Raw genomic sequence first — 21442 nt, forward strand, 5'->3', positions numbered from 1 at the left:
CCCGCGCGCAGGCCCGCTGCGCCCGCCCCGCCCCCGGGCCGCGCGCCAGGTCTCGCGAGACGGCGCGCGAGGAGGCGGGCCCGCGTCACGATGGCGGCGGCCGCCCGCTGAGGCCTCGGACCCGCGCCCGCCGCCGCACTCGCCCCCGCGGACCCGAGAGCCGGTAAGGGGGACCCCGCGCCTGCGTGCCGGCCACCTGGGACCAGGGACGCCCCCGCGCGGTCAGGGGACCGGGGACGGCCCCGCCCTGGCCAGGGGACCGCTCGGACCCGGCGCGCTGCTGGGCCGCCCGGGGTTCCGAGAGAGACAGGCGGGTGGACCCCGCGGGCCGGACACGGGGCAGGGCAGGACCCGCCGGCCGGGCAGCGCCGCGTCCCGAGCCCCGCGCGTGTCCCCGAGACCCCCGGGCGCCGCCCCCGCTGCCCGGCGCGGTGCTCCCACCGCTGACCCCGCTGTCCGGCCAGGGGCTCCCACCGCTGACCCCGCTGTCCGGCCAGGGGCTCCCACCGCTGACCCCGCTGTCCGGCCAGGGGCTCCCACCGCTGACCCCGCTGTCCGGCCAGGGGCTCCCACCGCTGACCCCGCTGTCCGGCCAGGGGCTCCCACCGCTGACCCCGCTGTCCGGCCAGGGCCTCCCACCCCTGACCCCGCTGTCCGGCCAGGGCCTCCCACCGCTGACCCCGCTGTCCGGCCAGGGGCTCCCACCGCTGACCCCGCTGTCCGGCCAGGGGCTCCCACCGCTGACCCCGCTGTCCGGCCAGGGGCTCCCACCGCTGACCCCGCTGTCCGGCCAGGGGCTCCCGCCGCTGACCCCGCTACCCGGCGCGGTGCTCCCGCCGCTGACCCCCACTGTCCGGCCAGGGGCTCCCGCCGCTGACCCCACTGTCCGGCCAGGTGCTCCCGCCGCTGACCCCACTGCCCGGCCCGGGGTGGTCCCGCCGCTGACCCCCACTGTCCGGCCAGGGGCTCCCGCCGCTGACCCCGCTGCCCGGCCCGGGGTGGTCCCGCCGCTGACCCCGCTACCCGGCCCTGGGTGCTCCCGCCGCTGACCCCCACTGCCCGGCCAGGGGCTCCCGCCACTGACCCCAACTGCCCGGCCAGTTGCTCCCGCCGCTGACCCCAACTGCCCGGCCGCGGGGGAGCGGCCCCGGGGACCCGACGGCAGAGCAGGACCGTCCCCTCTGTCCGCCCAGAGACGGCCGCTCTGCAGGGACTCCTGCTCGCGCAGCCGGGGCTGTCGCTGTCCACCCACGGATTGCTTCCCAAATGCTTCCCAAATGCTTCTACCTTCAGATTCTTTTTTTTTTTTTTTTCCTTTTCGGGTCACACCAGCGATGCTCAGGGGTTCCTCCTGGCTCTGCACTCAGGAATCTCCCCTGGCGTGCTGGGGGGGCCCTATGGGATGCTGGGAATCGAACCGGGTCGGTCGCGTGCAAGGCAAACGCCCTCCCCGCTGTGCTCTCTCCAGCCCCTCTAGTACTGTCTATCTTTATAGCTTCAGGTTTAATGGGCACACAACCGTTTGTTAACTTTAATTGTGCGGGAACCGAATTTTGTGAACACTACAGAAGAAACGGTTTTTTTTCTCCAAAATGCTGTTATCAACATAATCGTGTTTCTGAAAATAAACATTTTCAAGAGCGTTCTAGATTTGCAATCGCCGGAGCTCACAGGGCAGTGACATATCAGGGATGTAGAAACGACCTCTGTTTAAGCCCGACCTCCTGTCAGAATAATGCTCCGGCTTGTCGCGCTGTAGCGGCAGCCCAGTCTTTGCTTTTGTTTCTGTGGGCCATACCTGGTGGTGCTCGGGGCCCACTCCTGACTCTGCTGCGGTGGCAGGCCTGGTGGTGCTCAGGGGGACAGACGGGTGCCAGGGATACAACCTGGGTCGACCATATGCAAGCCAAGTGCCTCATTGCTATGCTATCTCTTCCTCCACCCCACATTTTATTTTTAAATAGCTCTGGGATTTATAATATTTTTTGTGAAATGCTAAAGAATGCAGTTGTCTGAGACGCTTTGATTTGTAAATAAAATCAAAGAATTTGTATTAAAAATCACCTGTCATTTGGATCAACTTATAGAAAGTATTAGAAATACACCGTGATTAGTTAAGACAAGCACCACGTAAGTTTACAATTCTTTTTTTCAGGAGTCCTTAAAAAATTTTAATGTGAGGGGGCTGGAGCGATAGCACAGAGGGTAGGGCGTTTGCCTTGCAAGCGGCCAACCCGGGTTCTATTCCCAGCATCCCATATGGTCCCCCGAGCACTGCCAGGAGTAATTCCTGAGTGCAGAGCCAGGAGTAACCCCTGAGCATCGCTGGGTGTGAACAAAAAAGCCAAATAAATAAAATCTTTTTTTAAAACATGAAATGTACTGTGAGGAGCTGAAGAGATTCATGCAGCCCGCCATGCCTCTGGCATACGGTCGGTCCCCAGGAATGGTCCCCAGGACTGGCCACAACTGGGTGTGCTCCCCAGAACGGGGAATTTTTTTAAATCTGTTAGAGTGTGGAAAATGATCATCTTCCTGCTCACTTGCCTATAGGGCTGGGGGCAGTTTACACAGGTTTTTTTTTTTTTTTTTAAATGGCAAGGTAAATGTGTACAACGAAACATTTTTAACTTTTCTAGAGCTGAGAACTAGTATAGCGGCAAGAGTACTTGCCTTGTGCAGAGCATATCCAGGGTGGTCCCCGGCACCCCACACACTCCCCCAAGCCTGCCAGGAGTGATCCCTGAGCACCGCTGGGTGTGGCCCAAAACCAAATATATATTTTTAATTTTTCTGTGGTTTCATGTACAGGAAATGAGCATGCAGTTTCCTCGAAACTGTGTCACTGTTTTTTCCTAAGTGCTATTAGAATTAATGCCTTCAGTTGTCTGTAATTTATAATTCCTTTCCCTAAGCAGGTATGTTGCAGTAAAGACAAATTTAAATATAGTTAATTTTGATAGTAGTGGGCTGGAGCAATAGCACAGCGGTAGGGCGTTTGCCTTGACGTGGCCGACTTGGGTTTGATTCCTCCGCCCCTCTTGGAGAGCCCCGCAAGCTACCGAGAATATCTCACCCACACGGCAGAGCCTGGCAAGCTACCCGTGGCGTATTTAATATGCCAGAAACAGTAACAACAAGTCTCATGATGGAGACGTTAATGGTGCCCGCTCAAGCAAATCGATGAGCGATGGGATGACAATGACAGTGACAGTGTTTCCTTGTGCAGTGAGAGATTCTGTTTGGGGCCACATCCAGCAGTTATTAGGGCTTCTTCCTGGCTCTGTGCTCATGGATCATTCCTGGTGGTGCTTGGGAACCATATTGAACTGGAATTGGCGTGTACAAGATTTGTGCCCTACCTCCTATATTATCTCTCTGGCCCTAGAGAAGGTTTTTTTCCCTTCTTTTTTTTGCTTTTTTGGGTTACACCTGGCGATGCACAGGGGTTAATCCTGGCTCTGCACTCAGGAACCACTCCTGGCAGTGCTCAGGGGACCATATGGGATGCTGGGAATCGAACCTGGGTCGGCCGTGTGCAAGGCAAACGCCCTACCCGCTGTGCCATCTCTCCAGCCCCTAGAGAAGGTTTTTTAAATGGGTGTTTTAACTGTAACATCTAAAGCCTAACATTGAGGTTCTCTGAATGCAAATAAGACTTTTACTAAATATTCCAAATGTTATTTGCTCATGCTGTTTTTGTCTACCCGCCGATTTATTTTCTATTGCTGGTTTCAATTGTGGGTTGCCTTTTTTTTTTTTTAATAGCAGTCCCAGTGGGAGATAAGATCAGGGGATTTGCTTTGTTTTTCCACCCAGGGAGACCAGAATGATTTTTGTGTCGGTAGGGCTTATGAACGGGGGGCCAGGCAGCATTCTGGTTGGCTCAGGTCTTACCCACCTGAGTTTCAGTGTTCATGCTGTATTCTCCACCCCAGAACAGCAGACCAGACTTTGTGTATAGTGCAATCTTCCTTTTTAGTTGACATGATTTTACTGGTTTATATGAGTCCCTTGCATAAATAAGGGCTTGCAGTCAAAAACAATTCTTTAATTTTAATATTTTTTTGGGGGGGTCACACCTGGCTCTGCACTCAGGAATTACTCCTGGTGGTGCTCAGGAATTACTCCTGGCGTTGCTTGGGGACCATATGGGATGCTGGGAATCAAACCCGGATCGGCCACGTGCAAGGCAAACACCCTACCCGCTGTGCTTTCACTCCAACCCCAAATTTTAATCTTTTTGGTATGGGGGGCTGCACCCAGCATTATTCAGGGTTTACTTCTGACTTTTATGCCAGGAGATCACACCTGGTGGGACTCAGGGGACCATATAGGGTGCTGGGGTTTGAACCTAGGTCAGCCAAATGCTCGGCAGCCCCCCTATCCATTGTACTATCTCTCTGGCCCCGGCCCCGAGATTTCTTTTTTGGGGGGGGTCACACCCGGCAATGCACAGGGGTTACTCCTGGCTCTGCACTCAGGAATTACTTCTGGCAGTGCTCAGGGGACCCTATGGGATGCTGGGAATAGAACCCAGGTTGGCCGCGTGCAAGGCAAACGCCCTCCCCGCTGTGCTGTCGCTCCAGCCCCCCAAGATTATTTTTAACGGAATTACAAAAATTATTGACTATTAGACCCTTTGTTTAGCTCTTCTTAAAACTTCTTTGCAAGGTTAGTAAGCCGCACCTGGCAGGGCTCTGGGGGTTACTCCTGGAGGTGCTGGGGTACCGGGATGCCAGCCCACGCGAGGCAAACGCCTACCCTCTGTGCTGCCTCTGCAGCCCCAGGCGTTCTGTTTGTGGTTTGTGTTTGGGGCCACAGCTGTCAGCGCTCGGGTGTTGCTCCTGGGTCTGTGCTGCTGGGGCTCAGCCCGGCCCACATGCAAAGCACCTGGTCTGTGAGCTAGCGCTCTGCTCCTCTTGGGTGAGGTTGTTACTGTTGTTTTGGTAATATACCAGAAGTTTCCCACACTGAAGAGTGTCGCCTAAAAGCAGGATCTATTTGACCAACCGCCCCTTTAAGAAAATAAGCCGCTCAGCGCACCCAGCTGGAAGAGAGAGCAAACAGGTGCACCTGAGGCGACCACCTGTCTCTCTCAGGGTCCCTTCAGTGCCCCCAACCCAGACAGTATCGGAGAATCACTACTCTCAAGTGGAATGTTTTATTTTGACACTCACCGAGGAAACTGTAAGAGTTAGATTGTATCAAACTTCACCTAAGAAGCAGATGTTCCTTGGGAAGAGGCTGGCGCTTAGAGTGACTCGGGCCCCTGGAGCCAGCCTGCTGCGTTGGTGAAAGTCTCAGGAGGGCCTCTGGGCAGAGACGGGCCGCCACGGGCTGCAGGAGACAGGTCGCCAGCCCGGCAATGGGGATGCGGCTAGAGGTGTCTGGCCAGGGGCGTGGGCCCCAGGACCAGGGAGATCGCTTAAAGGTCAGGGATTCAGGGGCCCACCCCAGGGTCCCGAGCACTGCTTCAGGAGGCTGTTCTTGTGGCCCCTCCCCAAGAAGCTAACGTGAGAGGACGTGTGGCTCTGTTTGAGCCTTGATTCTAATTAATGTCCGTTGCAGGCAGCCTCCAGAGATGACTTGCACAATCGAGAAGGCCCTGGCTGATGCCAAAGCCCTGGTGGAACGGCTGCGGGACCATGACAACGCGGCCGAGTCGCTGATCGAGCAGACCACGGCGCTCAGCAAGCAAGTGGAGGCCATGAAGCGGGTGGGCACTCTCCTCCCTTGGCCATGAAGCGGGTGGGCACGCTCCTTCCTTGGCCATGGAGCGGGTGGGCACTCTCCTCCCTTGGCCATGAAGCGGGTGGGCACTCTCCTTCCTTGGCCATGAAGCGGGTGGGCACGCTCCTCCCTTGGCCATGAGGCGGGTGGGCACGCTCCTCCCTTGGCCATGGAGCGGGTGGGCACGCTCCTTCCTTGGCCATGAGGCGGGTGGGCACGCTCCTTCCTTGGCCATGAAGCGGGTGGGCACTCTCCTTCCTAGGCCCCAGTTTCCAAGTCGACACGTTCACATGTTGCGTGAAGTGTGACGTTACGCTCGATTGGTAGTTTCCTCTTTTAACTCTCTCTGAGCTTCCTCGGTGGCTCGCACGAGATGTTTTCTTTGCAGGGAGGCTAAGAATGTAATTTTCAGGGGTGGGTTGATAGTACAGTGGGAAGGGCACTGCATATGGTCCCCCGAGCGCAGAAGCAGGCGCAAGCCCTCGGCCTACCTGTGTGGCCCCCAGACAAAACCAACAGCAAGTTTTGGGAAAGATACGGACACGTTGGAGCCATCAGGGACTAGATGCGAATGCCAGTGATACGGCCGCTTTGGCAGCTATGCTGCACAGCCTCAACACACACACAGGATTTTTGTTATTTGGGGGCCACATCTGGCCGTGCTCAGTTTACTCCTGGTTCTGCTCTCAGGGGTCACTCCGTGGGAAGTGTGGCACCATCTAGGGAGCTAGCAAACCAAGCCCCTGATTTGCTGTGCTGTCTCTCTTGCCCAGCTGATGTTTTTATGGTTAAGGTCATCCTGGCGGTTGTGACGTTTTATCGCATTGTTCCATTGTTCCAGAGCTAGAGTGAGCGGCCAACCTGGGTTCGATTCCCAGCATCCCATATGGTCCCCCGAGCACTGCCAGGAGTAACCCTGAGCAAAAATAAACAAATAAATAACTTTTTCCTCAAAGTGTTAAGCATCTTCTCAGGAGTTTATTCCCCCTCTTTAAAGAAGTGTGCCCTTTGGTTTGGGGTGGGGGGTGTCACCCAGCTCTGCTCAGCGCTGACATCTGGTCTGACTCAGGGATCACTCCTGATGGGGCCGGGGCTGACCACGGCGTGTGCGAGTCAGACTCCATTCCCACGGGACTATTCTGTGGCCTGTTGGAAGTATGTCTTTTTTTTTTTTTTTTTTTTTTTTTGCTTTTTGGTCACACCCAGCGATGCTCAGGGGTTACTCCTGGCTCTGCACTCAGGAATTACTCCTGGCGGTGCTTGGGGGACCATATGGGATGCCGGGGATCGAACCTGGGTCGGCCGCGTGCAAGGCAAATGCCCTCCCTGCTGTGCTATCACTCCGGCCCCCTGGAAGTATGTCTTTAAAGCTTTTTCTCCTTTTTTCCTCTCCCACTTCTATAATTGACATATTATACTCTAAATTAAAGGTGTGAAACTGATGAGTTGATACATGTTCAGGTACATGTTGGAAAGTGATTACCACAGTAAGATTAGTTAACACACCTGTCGCTTTACGTCTGTGTGGATGATAATATTTAAGGTCAACTCCCGTCCAGAATGCTTGATTAGTTCTTAAAGATGGAACTCTTCCGCCCTTTGTTTGAAGTCTCGGGGATGTTCGGACGGGACATGGTTGTGGTGGTCAGAGAGGCAAGTGGGAGTGACGGGGAGACAGACACACACCTGTGAAACAAGCTCTGTGTTTCACAAGGTAGCTTCTCTCCCAGCCCGTTCTGTGAGCTGAAAACATACACTTACCATATACTTTAATATTTTCTCTCCTCGTGTTCTTTTTCGATCTTCATTCTAGTATCAGGAAGAAATTCAAGAACTGAATGAAGTCGCAAGACATCGACCACGGTCCACGTTGGTTATGGGAATCCAGCAGGAAAACAGACAAATCAGAGAGCTGCAGCAGGAGAACAAAGGCAAGATACACTAGACTCCCTCAGCCGAGCCAGAGCGAACCTTAGTGGGTAATCTCAGAAGTGGGAGACGGCAAGCTAAAGTTTACTTCGGAATTAATTTTAATTCCACATGCCTGTCACGTTCATTCTTCCTTGTTCTACCCTCCATGTGAGTGTTTGCCTTGCTTGGAGGTCGTCCCGGCTTCTGGCCCTCAGCCGTCAGTCTGCGCGCGCCCTCTGCGGAGCAGCTGGCCCCCTGCCCCGCGCCCGCCGTGGCCTTCCCGCTGGCCTGCGCGGTCTGAGGCTCTCTCCCTGCGCCTCTTCCCAGCCCCTGCTCCTTACAGGCGTCAGATTGATTTTCGAAACTGCATTTCGTCATGTTTTTGCTTCAGAGTTGGCTGTGGGCCCGAGAGCTAGTCCCGTGGGTGGGTGAGCCCCCTGTGTGCCCCCCCGGGGTCCGGCACGCAGCCGGGTGACCCAGAGCCCCAGCCTTCTGCTCTCCATGCAGGTACTCACGCGGCCGCCTTTCCCTTTCCAAATCCGTTTGAGCTCTTTATTCCATGGAACGCTGGTGCGTGTCCTCCATGCGGGTGCCCGAACATATCCTCCGGCAGCCGGGCCCACCCCTGTGTGGCGCCCTCTCCTACCACTCTCTTCTCTTCTCCTCCTTCTTCTCTTCATGGTTGTGGTTTCGGGGGTCTGGCGGGAGGCTGGCCACGCCTGCAGCACTCAGGGACCCCTCCTGGCGGGCCTGGGGGTGCTGGGGGTGGAGCCCGGGCCGGCGACGTGCGAGGCGAGGCCCTCCCCGCCGTGCTCTCCGCCAGGCCCGGTGTCTGTGTGCGAGCAGTGCCCCTCCTGCCCCCGTACTTGGTGCTTATGAGCTGTTTGCCCCACCGGGTTGGAAGCTCCGTGACCTTCTGGTATTCCTGCTGGGAGCGTTGTCCGATCATTGGTGCTCAGTAACTGTTCGTTGAAATGATGCTCAAAGAAGCGTTTAAAATGGTCATCGAAAGAGCGAATATACAGTTCCGTTTGGTGTTCTTGACTTCTGCATGGCTGCATTTTTCGTGTAGTGTTGTTTTCAAACCCCCTGTTTGGGCCAGAGGCGTGGCTCAGGGGCCGCGTGTGCTTCTCGTGCAGGGGCCCTGCCTTCAGTCCCAGCACGTCAACTGAAGCGTTTGGGGTTTGTTTTTTTCTTCCTTTTTTGGGTCACACCCGGCGATGCTCAGAGGTTACTCCTGGCTCTGCACTCAGGAATTACTCCTGGCGCTGCTCAGGGGACCCTGTGGGATGCTGGGAATCGAACCTGGGTCAGCCGTGTGCAAGGCAAACGCCCTCCCCGCTGTGCTATCGCTCCAGCCCCACCGAAGCGTTTTCGAGACCATCTCTTGTCACCTTCCCTTTCCTTGTGACCAGGGGCTGCACCCACCCTCGGCTGTGGCGCTCACACACGCACAATGCCGTTTCTGTAGTTGTTTGTGGTAGAGGCGATGTGGAAGAGGATGACTCACTCGTGTGAATAAAACGTGCTGTTCTCCTGGCAGAGCTACGCACGTCCCTGGAAGAGCACCAGTCCGCCCTGGAGCTCATCATGAGCAAGTACCGCGAGCAGATGTTCAGGCTGCTCATGGCGAGCAGGAAGGACGGCCCCGGCATAGTGATGAAGCTGAAGGAGCAGCACGCCAAGGTGAGGCGCCCCGCGCTGACACGGGCGGGAGGAGGGAGCGCCGGCCACTGTGCTCTCTGTTGGACCACAGCAGCAGCGTCACAGCTGGCTCTTCGTCTCTTTGACATTTCCTACCTTTCCTCATTTTTCTCATTTCTTGTTATATATCATATACTGTTAGTTTTTTTCCCTTTCACTCCCATTTTTCCTTAGTAGCCTTAATGTATTTTATGAAATAAAATTTATTTGGGAAGTAAAGGTAAGTATTCACTTCAAAATAATTTTTATATGGGTATTTGTTTTTAAGAAATTGTTCTAATTTGTATTTTGATGTAAAATTTTGAAACACTAAACCTGTTTAAAACTCTGAAGGTAGCTAAATATAGATTTTTTTTTGTTGTGAGGCTAATTACCCAGATTCTTGCCTTTTGAATATAATAGAAAAGAACCAGTCTGCTAACATTTTGTCCTCTGTTCCCAAAACATGTTATCAGTTAACAGCATTTTATAAAATAACTGAACCAGTGAGAAGCCAGTGTTTTTTACCTACTGTTCATCTGATCTGACTTCATCCCCATATCTGTAGTTTTAGTGTTTATCTCATGTTTGCTACAAGTTCTTTTTTCTATTTGTATTGAATCATAAACTGAACTTAACTCCTGACATGACATAAAAGTATCAGAACTGGTTCATCTTTCTTAATTATTAAAGTGCTTTTTCCTTTTTGGCTTTTTTGGGTCACACCCGGCAATGCTCAGGGGTTACCCCTGGCTCTGTATTCAGGAATTCTTCCTGGCATGCAAAGGATCGAACTCGGGTCTGCCACATGCAAGGCTGACGTCCTCCCCACTGTACTAACACTCTGGCCCCCGCATTTAAAATCTAAAATTTTTTTCTAGTAAATCACAGTGCCGTATAATTTTTTAAAAATAACAGCTAGTTAAGTCTTGTAGAAATCCCTTAGGTCAGAGTGCAGGTGCTTGTGTGCAAGGGCCCGGGTTTGATCCCTGGCCCTGTGGCCCCTCCCCCAGTAGGACAGGGTCACCCGGCCCGAGTTCTGACCCGGCCGGCCCATTTGGCTGTGTACTGCTGAACATCCCCCAGATCACTGCTTTGGAGGCTCCCCAAAATAAAATATTTCTTCCATTTTAGAAGTTGGTATCAGAAGCCTTGTGCCGGGTAGGCGTGTAACAAATGCTGTTTAATGGAACCCACTTATGCAGTTCATCTCCTAAGCGGATGAAAACCTTGGGTAATTGAAGTGGGAATCGTCTGAGCATAAAATTTATCAGCTGTTAATAAGACTTACAAAAGCGGGGCTGGAGAGATAGCACAGCGGGTAGGGCGTTTGCCTTGCACGCGGCCGACCCGGGTTCAAATCCCAGCATCCCATATGGTCCCCTGAGTACCGCCAGGGGTAATTCCTGAGTGCAGAGCCAGGAGTAACCCCTGTGCACCGCCAGGTGTGACCCAAAAAGCAAAAAAATAATAAAAAAAATAAGACTTACAAAAGCATTTTGATTTAAACTGGGTGCTTTTTAAGGTACAAAAATTAATTTACTTTGCAACCAGATAGTACAGCGAGTAAGGCTCTTGCCTTGCACGCAGCCAGCCTGGGTTTAATTCCTGGCATCCCCCAGCCCTCAAGGAGTGATCCCTGAGTAGAGAGTCAGGAGTGACCTCTGAGTGCCACTAGGTGTCGCCCCAAAAGGCCAGTAATAATAAGAATGTAATACTTGATTTAAGGTACAAAGATTGACTTAAATTGGTAAAATAATGTAATCTTAGGAAACTCAAAACCTTTTGTTCAATAACTTAAGAAATAAATGTATTAAGGTGCAGAGAAAAGATACCCTGACTAAGCATTTTATTTTACAATTCATTCATCAGAGCTGGTAAAGTGAAACTTTCTTAAGATGTCAACCGTCATATTTCCCTTAAGTAGATTGAATTTTTCATGTAAGTGCTGGCCCTTGCCCGCCATGGAAGTGACTGTTCAATTACTTGTTATTAATTCTAACTAATACATGTTAATGTTTGTGATTTTGATTTTTGCCAAAAAGGAGACATTTCAGTTCAATTACAGACTCATTGGCACTTACACTGGCGTACTTCTCATTAGAATAAGGCGCGGGAACGAATGGGTCCCACCACTCGCCATGCGCACTTGGAGCGTGGCGGGCGACAGACACGGGCCAGAGGGTCTGGTGTCAGGTAGCCGGTGGTGGAGCCCAGAGCCGAGGCGGTGAGTTACTACTGGGCTGTGGGGAAGCAGAATCGGTGCTCACAAAAGGAAGGGTCAGGAAGAGGAAGGAAACCCCTCCTGATCCTGCTTTGAGTTTGCCGGGAAAGCTGTGAGGACGGAGAGCGACTCCAGACTGCGCGTGCGCCCGGGAGCCCGGCGCGCCTGCTCGCGGAGGCCCTGTACCTCTATGCTAACAGCATTCCGAGGGAACCGTCTTCTGAGCTGCTGTGGCCGAATCTGCCCCCACTAGAGGTTTTTGTAAACCTCTAACATGTAAATCAGTGAATCATTCAGAGAAGTCATTCTCATCCAAATATTTGTTTCTACATTATTTTTGAAGAGACGCCTTTTTGGAAATGTTAAAAGAACAAACATTTCAACCAGTTGGCTAACACGCATGAACTAACCCTCACTCACGTTTGCGGATGCCGGCTGCTGTCCGTATTAACATTGTAACGGCTCTGTGCTGCAGATTGCCAAGGCACACCGGCACAGCTCCGGAGGGACCTTCCTCGGTGCGGCCCGACACGTCCTGGAAGCGCCTCAGCACGGACTGGAGAGGAGGCACATGGAAGCGAATCAGAATGTACAGGAATGAGACACTCACGCGGGGTGTGGACGGAGCGGGGCCCTCTTAGAAGTTGTTTTCCATTGAGTTTTCCTCCCAGACTAGCTCAGGAAATGAGTTTCAAAGGATGCTCTCGGCGTCCATGCCGAAACAGTCGTGTCGAGACTTGCAGTCTCGTCCTCATTTTCCGTGTTTAATACATGGCCTGTCCGAGAGCTGTTGGCTTGGGGGAGCTGTTTCTCCACCGCTCGTTTAGGGGGGAGCGGAAGGCGGGCCTGCGTTGCTCAGGGCTCAGGCTGGCTCTGTGTCAGGGGCGTCCAAGGGGGCCTGCTGCGTGCAGAGCCAGCGCCTCCGCTCCAGCCTGAGGGGGCGGCTTTCCGTTCGGTCGCTGTGTGAGGCATTGCTGAAACCCTGGGTAAGCTTCAGGGCAGGGAAACAGCTGAGGCGCCATGTGTGCATGCTTGGTATGCCAGAGGCCAGGGCCGGGCATTGTTGGGGACCCTCACTCCACAGGGAGTGGCCCCTGAACCGGGAAAGAAAATCTCGGTGAGCTCTACACAGTAGTTCTCTAACCGCGCCTAAACTGAGAAATAAAGTCTTGACTTACATAGTCATTCTGTAACGGCACATCAGGAGATACTGAAGTGTATTTTTTGAAATGTTGTTTAATCCAACCAACTAAATGGACAATTTTAAGTCATATTGAGAGTTTGTAGTCCTTTAAATGGAGTTTTAACACAAAAGAATTCAGGTGCCTTCTCCCCCTCCCCCGCCAGCTTTTTTAAGGTTATAGTTCACCCCTCATTTTCTTTTTTAATCTGTGATGGCAGGTCTCTATTAAAGTTGAAATAAACCTTAACGAAAATTATACATGAAAAGCATTTCACCACAGTTCTAGGGTTACGTGCTACCGTTTCTTTATGGCAGTTTTGAAAGCACAGGTCTAGGCCGCAGGCTCCCTGAAAGGTCTGTGATCATTCCCTCGAGGGTTTATTGTATTAGTGGTGAATCATCTGTGAGCTGGCCTCTAAAATACTCCGCTCTTTGAACTATTGGGTTCTTTTCCTCGTGATCATTTTATTAGGAGACTTGTTAAGAAAAAAGGTAGTGAGCAGTGCCTTACTACCCTCTGTTTAAACATTAAAGACCTTCAGGCTCCTGCCTCTGGTCTAACCTGATCAGGGCCCCAGGGCACCGGGTCATAAGCTGCGCGGGCTACAGGTATCGGAGGGGATTCTGTTTGGCTCCTTCGTGGGAGATCCTTGGGCCACATGTGGTCACTCCCTGCGGGGTCCAGGGGGCCTCACAGTCCAGGGTCTCGCCCGGGCCTCCGGGAGTCTCACTTCAGACCCTGCTCTGGTTGCCATTGCAAAAATCAGGCTCCCTCGCCAGGGGAGCGATTGCATCCATGAACCGCGGCAGTATTTAACATTAGTCTTCAGACAGCATTTGGTGCCATAACATAAACAAGCGTTGCCATTTTGAGCTCTTGACGTGAAGGCAGCATTCTTTTATTTTCCCCCTTTTGGGTCACACTCAGCAATGCTCAGGGGTTACTTCTGGCTCTGCACTCAGGAAATACTCCTGGCGGTGCTTGGGGGACGCTATGGGATGCTGGGGATTGACCCTAGGTTGGTCTCATGCAAGGCAAACACCCTCCCCACTGTCCTATCGCTCCGGCCCCCAAAGGCAGTCTTAGCCGGGCCGTCCACCCAGAAGCCACCAGCTCCAGGGTGCCACTGAGAATGTGAAGGGTCACTGGTGCTGCTGAGAGTGAGATAGTTAATTATTAAAGAGTAACTGATAAGGGCTGGGGCCATGATACAGTAGGTAACACGGCCATCCCATATGTCCCCTGGTCACGCCAGGAGTAATTCCTGAGTGCAGAGCCAGGTGTGACCCAAATGCTAAACAAATTAAGTATCTGATCTTAGGTAAGTTAGTTTAAACTTACAGTATCTTTTACTTTAAATAAAGCACTTTACTAGCACACACCAGTCCTTGTCTTTGCAGCTTCTACATACTAGCGTGGGAGAGGTTGCCCCATCGGTGGCATGTCAGGACCTGCAGTTTGGTGGTCAGGCCGTGCTAAACATGACGCTCGCTAAAGACCTTCCTGTAGTTTTAGTAGTTTTATAGTTTTGTAGGTTTTCAAGGATTCAAATACTTTTTACAAATAAAGTATTTAAACTTAAGCAGGTACTTAAAAAGATTTAATGTTTGTAGGACTACTATGTGTCCGGGTTTTGACCTTGATAAAATAACCCTCAATTGCCCGTAAATAATGGTCTGTAGAAAGAATTCACTGAAAAAAAAAAAATCATTCTCAGGGTCAGAAATAATAGCACAGAGGTAGAGCACATATGTACCTTCTATGTCTGGTGTCCTGGTCAGTACCTGGCGCCAGAACAGTAACCTCCTTACTTGCCTTGCTCGTGGGCTGTTCGGGTTCAGTCCCTGACACCTGCCTGGTTCCTTAAGCCAACAGGGATCCCTGAGCAGAAAACAGCCTCCCCCACCCCCAAATCCTGTTCTCAGGTTTCTGCTGTTGGACCTTTTTGTCTCTTCCTACCACTTGACAAGCTCTCTGAAACCAGGGAAACATGTTAATAGGCTTTGTTTTCCTATTAGCTTACACAGTGCCTAACACATTGTACAAAAATAAAACGGGCTGTCCCAACAAATGTGCTCTATTTCATACTGAAATTATATTTTGAACAGTGATGCAATAAGGGCTTTAAATATTTTAATGTTTAAAAGCAGAGCTATTCTGAACACTGAATAATTTAAAACATATAAATTAGAGAATTTCTGCTCTCCATTGTAAGTGATCATAAAGTAGAAAAGGTGCTAGATCTGTCTCAAGACCAATTTTTAGGATTGAATACATATAAGATTTGTAATTCACAAAGACTTCACCAAGGAAAAGATAAAAATGTGTCGGCAGGGGCTGGAGTGATAGCACAGCAGGTAGAGCATTTGCCTTGCATGCGGCCGACCCGGGTTCGATTCCCAGCATCCCGTATGGTCCCCTGAGCAGCACCAGGGGTAATTCCTGAGTGCAGAGCCAGGAGTAACCCCTGTGCATTGCCAGGTGTGACCTAAAAAGCAAAAAAAAAAAAAAATGTGTCTGCAGTTGATATCTTTCTCATTTCTTAGAAGAGAGGCATATGCAGGAACAGACAGACAGGAACGTGCTTCCCCCTTGTCGTGAAAGGAACGTGAAATCTGAGGATTATGCTTGTCAGGGGGTCAGTTATATTGTGCTCTTATCTGAGTCCCGGCGGGAATCTAACGTCAGTGCATATCCGTGATTAGTCTGCGTGCTCATAAACGTTAATATATTTCATTCATACTAAGTGCCTGTGCAGGTTGTGTGGAAAGGAGAGGATCCAAGAAGTAAAGTGAATGACGTTCCTCCCTGATTCTCAGCGCCCGCCTCTTCCTTCCCCCACCAGGAGTTACAGGCGCACGTGGACCAGATCACGGAAATGGCGGCCGTGATGAAGAAGGCCATCGAGCTCGATGAGCAGCAAGGCAGCAAGGAGCAGGAGCGCATATTCCAGCTGGAAGTGAGTGTCGTGAAACCTGTCGATACTGAGGTTTATGCAGGAAAATGCATCCCACCTGTAGAGTGTACACGAGTGGATATGTATACAAATGTCTGTGCACACATTCTCTGTGACATGAAGACTGGCGGTATGTTTTCTTCACCGGGACGCATGTCTGATGCAGCACCATTTCCTGGTAGCACATGGTCTGTGACCACTGGGTTCCTCACACAGGAATTGAGAGAGTGGACTTAAGAATTTCTTTATTCCATAGACATTACACTGCTGCGCTTGGGCTAGCTTCATCCGTAATAATATTTGGATGCTCATTTTTCTGAGGATCATAGAAGCTTTTATCTGGGCCAGAGCGATAGCACAGCAGGGAGGGCACTTGCCTTGCACGCTGCTGACCCGGGTTCCATCCCTGGCCTCCCATATGGTCCCCGTAGCACCGCCAGGATTGATTCCTGAGTGCAGAGCCAGGAGTAATCCCTGAGCATTGCCAGGTATGGCCCCTCCCAAAAAAAAAAAATCCCAAGAAGCTTTTATCTCATCTGTTCTTTATCTTGAAGTGATAAAGTTACTGCAGAGTAAATTAGGAGAATAGATTTTATGCTTTGAAAGTTTCATTTGAAATATTCTTGTGAAATTTATCAAAGGCTAGTACTAATTTTTCTCTAAATATACAGTATTCTCTCATTCTTTCAGTAAACTATTTACTATTTCTGATACTATTTTAGGCTTTATCAGCTGTTCACTGTTGCAGCTGCTCAAAACATTACACAAAAGCAGCCAAACATCTTTTTAAACGATTTTATTGAATCACTGTGATAAGCCCTTACAAAGCAGCTCGTGATTGGGTTTCAGTCGTGCAGTGTTCCAGCACCCACCCCTGCACCAGTGCGCCCAGGGTCCCTCCCGTCACCCCACTCCTGCCTGCCTGTTTGCAATGTTGATACACGACTAAACATTTTTAAAGGAGTTTGGGCTCACTCTGTTGAGTGAAATCCAGTTTGCGGTAGCGGACTGCCGGCTGGCCCGCTGCTGTGTACCATCGAGACGCAGAAGTGAAGACTGAGGACAGAGTGGCAGGAAATAATAATCCAATTGTCCCTGAATGTCTGAAGGGAGGGGGGCGGGGAACACTGTTGCCCGGGCTGGTCTTGGTCACTGCTTTGCGCGGACACGGGTGCCTGCCCCTCCGAGGGAGGCAGACGCGTTTCCTCTGTGGGCCCGCCCAGGCCGCGTCCTGAGTCTGACCAGTCCCCGTCCCTCCTGTGCCCGTGTCTGTCCTGTGCCCGTGTCCTGGGCCTCTCTGCGGCTCACCGGTGCTTCCGTACTGGACTCTCACGGGAAATGTGACGGCGTCTTTGCTTTTGTTTGCCTTGCAGCAAGAGAACAAAGGCTTGAGAGAGATCCTGCAGATCACGCGCGAGTCCTTTCTGAGCCTGCGGAGGGATGAGGGGCCGGACGGCGTGTCGGCGCTGTCCCCGCTGGTGACCGGCAGTGACCTGCGTCTGCGCGAGAGCTAGGGCACCGTGAGCCCCTCGCGGCGCCGCTGTGGGCAGGGCACTGGCATGGGTGGTCTGCGGAGTCTTTCAACGCCAAGGTGCCTCGGCACATGCCAAACCACCGAAGTGTAGAGACTGCACCTGTGCTCCCTGGAGGTCAGCTGAGTGCGGCCGGGGGGTCCGGGATGCGTGAATAAATGTGCATAGCCCCTGCGAGTGGGCGAAAGCCCGTAAAGTGACCCCTCCCTAAAATAAAACGTGGCCACGGTTTTATGAATGGAAGATCTTCGTGCTGACGTCATCCTTACGGTGTCAGGCGGCCTGGAGCTTGTGTGCCACGTGACTGCCTGTAGCGATTGCCTGTGTACCTGTCCATTCCAGTTTCCGTCCAAAGAAAATTCCATTTTAGAGACTTCAGAAAGGCGTATGTACCTTAAGAGGTAACTTAATTTTGACTAGTCGATTATAATACTCGGTTAGCAATTGTCCACAGCTGATTTGAGTATGTGAGATATTTCAGGAATGAAAGAGAAGGAATGCTTTCTAAGAAAGATCTTCCATGCAGTAGGTTCAACTACTCCTTTGAAAGAATAGGCTCTGGTTCTCTGCTTGATGTTTAAGGATATTTTGTAGCGGGGCTAGCTAACAGAATTGTAATGTTTTATCTAGAAAGTTACGGTAATTTCAAAATCCTTCAGCTCATAGAACCTCTCTACCCCCTCCCACCCCACTTTTTTATAGTAGTGGCTCAAGCGATATGGGGAAAATAAGTCAAGTTTTTAGCAACTGGGGGGAGGGCCACACCTGACAGTGCTCAGGGATGGCTCCTGGTGGGGCCCCGGGAGGACTGAACCCCGGCTGGCCTGAGGCAAGGCAGCACCCCACCCGCTGGTCCATTGCTCCGCCCCCTGGACCTGCTCCTAAGCTCCCTCCGGTCCTCACAACCCATCAGAGGGAGAAAACTTAAGGATTTTTGCGTATGTTTAATGAGATCTATATCCAGGGCTGGAGATGTAGCTCTGGCCTTGCACAGACGGAGGCTGGTGGGTTTCTGGCACCTCACGTGGTTTCCGGGCCACCAGGAATGATCCCTGAGCACCACTGGGTGGAGTCAGACATGGAGTGTGCAAAATCTTGCAGTTCCCCCGGAAATAGAATTGTGCTTTAACAGTAGAGAAACCTAACATTTGCCTCTAATTTGTGGTGATTATAGAGGGATATTTGTAAAAATTATCACAATAGAGAAATTTTGCTTTTGTGTATGTAATTTGTTAAATATTTCACAAGGTAATTTCTATGTATAATTTCGTATCTTGGTATACTTCAAGACTCCTTTTCACTTCAGAATTTTTCTACCAGTTAGGGGAGAGTGGGGGGATGGGGCTAATAGCCCAGACATGAAGCTGAGTTTTTTTTCTCATTCAGAGGCCTTAATTGGTATTTTATAATGACAGTTCTTGTTTCTAAACTTTTCTATTATTTTTTTGGGCAAGTATCCCCTAATTTGACAGGACATTCATCTATATGGTTTTTAAACCCAAGTCAGCATAAAAATAAGCTACATAGTTGAGATTTAAGTCCAAGGCAATTCATTAAGGCACCTTTATTATAAAATATAAAACCTTACTTGATAATTATTTTTGTAAAAGAATAAGTTAATTTATTCTTGGTCTTGCTTGGTGTTTGAAGATGTTTACTTTGTTATATGGTGACTCTTTTCCATCCCATACTTTTTTTTTTTTTTCAGCAGAATCTTAAACTTGTGTCTGAGAGTATGTACTGAGTAGGAGCTTATTTCTGCAATAAAGATGAGGTCACAGTTGGTGTGGTCTTGAGTCCATACGAAATCGCCCGTATCTTTGTTTTTGGGATTTCAAATCTGTTCTGGGCTTCTGGTGCTTTGTTTGGGGCCCTACTCTGGGCTTGCGTCAGCCTCAGGAATTGCTCCTGGCCGTGCTTGGGGACCTTACGGGGTGCTGGGGGTCCAATCCCGCCGACCTGTCGCTCGGACCCTTACCTCCTTCCTGCAAGGGACAGTTCTTAGCAGTGACCTCTGTTTTGTAGGGACTGGCCAGCAGCCCTAAGCCAGTCCGGCGGATCTCGTCCTCTGGAGGGCCGAGTGTGCCCCGCGCCCAGTGTGGTCAGGGCCTGACCGGCTGTGACCCGCTGTGCTCTCGCAAGGGGCCGGGCCCTGGCTCTGGTGGCGTTTTTATAAAGGGGGTTTGAAACAGGGAGGAGAACGTCGGGTGAAGACGGGAATTCTGCAAGCACGGAATCCTGACGGCTCTCCTGCCCGGGCAGCAGCGGGAGGCGTGGTGTGGGCATCGCCGCTCAACTGGCCTCCAGTAGCAGGCGACTTCCCGAATCCTGCATTCTAAACTGTCCAATAGCAGGCGACTTCCCGAATCCTGCATTCTAAACTGTCCAATAGCAGGCGACTTCCCGAATCCTGCATTCTAAACTGTCCAATAGCAGGCGACTTCCCGAATCCTGCATTCTAAACTGTCCAGTAGCAGGCGACTTCCCGAATCCTGCATTCTAAACTGTCCAGTAGCAGGCGACTTTCCGAATCCTGTATTCTAAACTGTCCAATAGAGGCGACTTTCTGAATCCTGTATTCTAAACTGTCCAATAGCAGGCGACTTCCCGAATCCTGCATTCTAAACTGTCCAGTAGCAGGCGACTTTCTGAATCCTGTATTCTAAACTGTCCAATAGAGGCGACTTTCTGAATCCTGTATTCTAAACTGTCCAATAGCAGGCGACTTCCCGAATCCTGCATTCTAAACTGTCCAGTAGCAGGCGACTTTCTGAATCCTGTATTCTAAACTGTCCAATAGAGGCGACTTTCTGAATCCTGTATTCTAAACTGTCCAATAGCAGGCGACTTCCCGAATCCTGCATTCTAAACTGTCCAGTAGCAGGCGACTTTCTGAATCCTGTATTCTAAACTGTCCAATAGAGGCGACTTTCTGAATCCTGTATTCTAAACTGTCCAATAGCAGGAGACTACCTGAATCTTGTAGTTTAAACTATTCAATAGGCGACTTCCTGAACCTTCTATTCTAAACTAGCCAATAGCAGGCGACTGCCCGAATCTTGTATTCTAAACTGCCCTAGGTGGGGTTTGGGGGAGGTGTTAGAGCACCTCCTGCCCGCAGCCCCCATTTCAAACCCTGGCACCCGACACTGTCCCCCAACACCCTTCCAGTGTCCTGCCAGGAGTGGGCCCTGAGCACAGAGCCCAGAATAAGCCTAAATTAATAAACTGCCTGAAGGGATAGGAGAGCACAGGTTCAAAGCAATTCTTGGTGAGCACTGCGCCTTTCCTCGTCTGGAGCTGGGAATTGAACTCTGGGCCCCACGCATCTGAGATGGGCACTGTTCTGCTGAGCCACAGCCATGCCCCCCGACTGCCTTTTTGGACAGAGTAGAACAGGTCATTTTCACATTTATGTTTTTGGAGGGGGAGGGCTGGGTCATACAGCAGTGCTCAGGGGTTACTCCTGGTGGTGCTGGGGCACTGTATGGGACGTCGGCTGTGAGCAAGGCACACCCTCCCCACTAGACTGTCTCTGGCCCCGGCGCAGAACCGGACATTTGTTAACAAAGTATGAGTCGTTTCTCAGGGAAGCAGTGCCCTGTTCCTCCCTCGTTTGCCTTCACACCTGTGTGGACGTGCCCAGTGGACGTGCCCAGTCCTGCTTCCCGTCTGTATCTGTCTCCTGATCTCACTCCACCTCGTGACGGCAAATACTGCGTGACACCGCTGGGCACTGCAGTTTATAGCCCGTTAACTCGACTTATCCGCTGTGACTAGCCATGAGTCAGGTTCCACCGGAGCCCAAACCCGGTCTAAGTCAGGGCCCTCCCCAGCCCTCCGGCAGTTGGTATCTGTCCCATCCAGCCCCCTGGCAGCTCCTGTCTATGTTGCTCCTACACTGATCAGACCCTGCCATCTCTCACTCCCTCGACTGCTGCTCCTTGTGAAAGCTACAATGTGGTCAAGGGTGAGCAGATTAAATTTAATGTACAATAGGAAAAGTCCTCTTAATGTTGCTAATCACCCAGGAGTTAGGGCTCCTACTTGGTGCAATTATGTACTAGGCTAATTCTATCTACAGGAAGGAAAATGTGTGCCGAGATTAGCTTAATTTGCATAACAGAAGCTTTCTAAATTGTGCGCTGCCCGTCAGCTCTGTCAAGATAGTGCACAGGGAGAAATGGCTAGTGCACGGCCACCGCCGTATTCCTGTTGG

General features: G+C 51.4%; 1 protein-coding gene across 2 annotated transcripts; it reads left to right on the forward strand.

Moving 5' to 3' along the window:
* Window positions 1-50: 50 nt before the first annotated feature.
* FGFR1OP2 (FGFR1 oncogene partner 2) lies at window positions 51-19006 on the forward strand. 2 transcript variants are annotated; one of them, XM_055118041.1, is made up of 7 exons: window positions 51-163; window positions 5572-5719; window positions 7547-7664; window positions 9188-9330; window positions 12027-12140; window positions 15581-15694; window positions 17065-19006. In XM_055118041.1, exons 2-7 carry the CDS (start codon window positions 5585-5587, stop codon window positions 17203-17205), a joined length of 765 nt encoding a protein of 254 aa, XP_054974016.1. In that variant the 5' UTR covers window positions 51-163; window positions 5572-5584; the 3' UTR covers window positions 17206-19006. The 2 variants fall into 2 exon arrangements, with proteins under 2 accessions (XP_054974016.1, XP_054974017.1); XM_055118042.1 differs by lacking the exon at window positions 12027-12140.
* The last annotated feature ends 2436 nt before the right edge of the window (window positions 19007-21442 follow it).

The sequence above is a fragment of the Sorex araneus genome, chromosome 10 (genome assembly GCF_027595985.1).
Source record: "Sorex araneus isolate mSorAra2 chromosome 10, mSorAra2.pri, whole genome shotgun sequence".
Classification (NCBI taxonomy): Eukaryota; Metazoa; Chordata; class Mammalia; order Eulipotyphla; family Soricidae; genus Sorex; species Sorex araneus.

Excerpts from the sequence above, each read along its gene's own strand:
- FGFR1OP2 (XM_055118041.1), top strand. The coding sequence starts at position 5,585 with ATGACTTGCACAATCGAGAAGGCCCTGGCTGATGCCAAAGCCCTGGTG. Across the intron at positions 7,665-9,187 it reads GCTGCAGCAGGAGAACAAAG|AGCTACGCACGTCCCTGGAA; the intron begins GCAAGATACACT and ends TTCTCCTGGCAG. Across the intron at positions 12,141-15,580 it reads ACATGGAAGCGAATCAGAAT|GAGTTACAGGCGCACGTGGA; the intron begins GTACAGGAATGA and ends TTCCCCCACCAG.